Genomic DNA, 3,294 nt, shown 5'->3' with positions numbered 1-3,294 from the left:
TAGCTTAGTTTTACTTTACTTATTAATCAAGTTTATTCACAGGTCAGCTTTGTAGTTACACAGGGGCCTCTTTTCACAGTTTAACAGTCAGGTGGGTGTATAAAAGAATACACAAGTCTACCCACAGCCAATGCATGTAGGCTATGTAGGGTTTGACCATGTATTTCTTATGTGATTTATGAAATATAATGAACTATCTCGCATTTATGAATATATTATCTCTTATGTGGACACATTTTATCATTTTTGCTCATTCCTGTTGATTATCCCTACATTTAGGTGTTCTTACACGTATTCCAGTAGGCTATCCCAGCCAAAATAGCCGTAGCAGTTTGTTTGTAGGCTACGTCAGGACCCTGTTGATTACCTGGGGTCGGTTGTGATAGGAGTCTGAAATATCTCTTTAGGATATCCACATCCAGCCAACTAGGTATGTAAAATCAACCTGTCTTATCTCTGTGTTGGTCAACCATGTATGGAACCATATTATATCTTTAATCCTAGCTAATCCTTGTGTAAAAAGCCATCAGGGGGGGGTCTTAATTAGGTTCCAAATGACTTGGGAGGAGGGGATCCAAGTGATGTTCCACCATTTTAAATTAACTATGGCAACAAGTGGTGGCGTGCTGGTTGAACTGTCAATTTGTACACAATCTCACCCACGTTCTTTCGTTTTTCCCATCCAGGTTGCAATAGTAACTTGGGCAAAGGAGGAAGACACCCCAAATGTGCCGGTGCAGGGATGAGCCGGCTGGTGCTTTGTGCCTTCTCCTCAGGTGAAGTCAGTTTTCCATTTGGGATCCTGTCTACCAGTGGCACTTAAGCAGATCAAAGACGACAGTTTGGCTAAAACCATTTATCATGTCAAATTGGCGTTGTTTTTATTACAGGTTGTGGTGCTCAAGGAGATGCTACGTCATAACACACTTTTTTGACATTTTTCTTCGAATAAATTATGACCAATACAATGCCTTTAATGTCAGTTATTTATTGGGGGGTGGGGGGGTTGCTATTTGTTTGCTTTTATATGTGGATGTGCTATATGTAGATCCATACAACCAAGTCTACATGGATGCATAACCTTAGCTGTATAGCATTTCTTATTTAGACATTCACGGGGTGCACGACAGTTTGGAATACATTAATACACAATCCAAATGGGGAAATGAGGGCAAGCTACCAGAAGGAAATGTACAGTAATTACAATAAAACCCATTGTAACAACTGCCTGTTTATAAAATTTCCGTTGTTCTAAGTTGAGTAAAGACACTGTTTTTTTTTTTTTAATCTTGACTGAAGACTTTGACTCTGCCCTTGTGTTAAGAAATCGGGCGGTAAGGCGGTATTGATGTGAAATGGGCGGGTGGATCCTTAAATGATTTGGGCGATGGGTGGATAGGCAGAGTCCAGTCTACAGCAACATTTGTACGGCGCAAATTTGCCGAAAATCATAACAGTCGAAACTCTTTGTAATCAGCAAAACGAGCAGAAGAGACAGACTTGCTCCTTCAGTGTGAAGCCAGTAAGCGCTTAAAGCGATTGGCTCATCCCCACGGCGGGGGCGTCGCCAGTTTTCAAACTGACCAATCAGCACCCGCAACGTTTTACTGAAAGGCAGCGAGTCAAACGGCCCGCCCTACTCCTCGCTCATTGAAGAAGGAGAGGGACGGTGTGTCGCACCTTCCTCAACTCGAGTGTAGTCATGTCGTCCAAACACACAAAGCTTTTTGTCGGAGGTTTGAACGTGGAGACGACGGATGATGGCCTACGCGGTCATTTCGAGCAATTCGGCGCGCTCAGCGACTGCGTCGTGGTCATGAACCAGATGCTAGGCCGCTCCCGCTGCTTCGGCTTCATAACCTACACGACGCCGGAGGAGGCCGATGCAGCAATGGCGTCCAAGCCACATGTCGTTGACGGACGCAACGTGGAGCTCAAGTGGGCCGTGGCCCGGGAGGAGGCCAGCAACACGGACGCGTCATCCAACGTGAAGAAGATCTTTGTCGGCGGCGTCAAGGACCACCTGGAGGCTGAGAACTTGAGCGATTACTTCTCCCAGTACGGCCCGGTGGAAAAGGCCGAGATCATCACCGACAAGCAGACCGGCAGGAAGCGCGGCTTCGGCTTTGTCTTCTTCGAGGATAACGACTCTGCCTCCAAAGCGGCGCTCACAAAGTTCCACACAATCAGCGGCACCAAAGTGGAGGTGAAGAAGGCCATGAGCAAACAGGAGATGTCCGGTGGAGGTAGAGGTGGCGGAGGCGGCGGCCGTGGTCGCGGTAGAGGCATGTCGAGTTACGGCGGAGGAAGAGGTGGCGGCTACGGGGCAGGCGGTTACGGCGGGAGCTACGGAGGTGGTGGCAGTTACGGCGGAGGAGGCTTCGGCGGAGGCAGCTACGGAGGCGGCAGCTACAGTGCTGGAGGCTACGGTGGCGGTTACGACGATTACGATAGCGGCATGGGTGGCGGGTATAGTAACGGGGACTTCGGCGACGGCTACGGACAGCAGCACTCCAGCTACGGAGCCATGAAGGGGGGCAACTACTCCTCATTCCGGAGCGGGGCCCCGTACAGCAGAGGCGGCTACGGGCGAGGGGGAGGCTACGGAGGCGGCTATTAGAGTTCCCTCCACTTTTGATACGGCCACGGGAAGGGGCTGAGGGGTCCAGGCTTCCAGAGACCTTGAATACACACAACCATGGAGGGGATTAGGGGGTCTCCATAGCTCTCATGAGTATGGGAGAAGTGTCCATCCCACTCTTCTGAATGAATGAGTCAACCCCCTTTAATCCCCGCCAAGATCTCTCCCCGTGTTCCTCCTCACGGACGCTACTACTACGACAACAAAATTGTGAATTATTGATGAAAAAAACGTCATTCGCTCTGTGTGCTTATGGACACGTTTGTCATTGCTTTTCCCGCGTCGATGATTGGTTCTGTTTGTTTCGTTCCTGAGTTCTCTCAGGGTTTTAAGTCGACTTGTTGACAGCGCGGGAATTGAATCGCCTGACTTTCCCCCCCAAAAAGCGTACAAACCTTTTTTTCTCTATTGATTTCATGTTTGTTTAGATTAAAACTGTTCTGAAATAATGTTTAGCACACCCATATGTTTGGTTTTATTAAAGTTTTTAATGTTCGGAAAATACATCTGTCTTTTAAATGTTTAGTTTTACAATTTTTAAAGGGTGCAATGTCACAATTGCCGCGTAGGGGGGTAGCATTTGCCTATTTACCGGTCGCCATTTTGAGATGGAGATGCTGGTACCAATAAAGATTGATTCAATAAACCCCCCA

General features: G+C 47.8%; 1 protein-coding gene across 1 annotated transcript; it reads left to right on the top strand.

Moving 5' to 3' along the window:
• The first annotated feature begins 1,629 nt into the window (after positions 1–1,629).
• LOC109524309 (heterogeneous nuclear ribonucleoprotein A0-like) lies at positions 1,630–3,294 on the top strand. Its single transcript, XM_019884090.1, has one exon. It carries the CDS (start codon positions 1,703–1,705, stop codon positions 2,618–2,620), a length of 918 nt encoding a protein of 305 aa, XP_019739649.1. The 5' UTR covers positions 1,630–1,702; the 3' UTR covers positions 2,621–3,294.

This window comes from Hippocampus comes, unplaced genomic scaffold (genome assembly GCF_001891065.2).
Source record: "Hippocampus comes isolate QL1 unplaced genomic scaffold, H_comes_QL1_v1.1 scaffold156, whole genome shotgun sequence".
In the NCBI taxonomy this organism is placed as follows: Eukaryota; Metazoa; Chordata; class Actinopteri; order Syngnathiformes; family Syngnathidae; genus Hippocampus; species Hippocampus comes.
The sequence above is the reverse complement of the archived record's forward strand: the minus strand, read 5'-3'. Positions and strand labels throughout refer to the sequence as shown.

Coding starts and splice junctions, on each gene's coding strand:
- LOC109524309 (XM_019884090.1), top strand. CDS start 1,703: ATGTCGTCCAAACACACAAAGCTTTTTGTCGGAGGTTTGAACGTGGAG.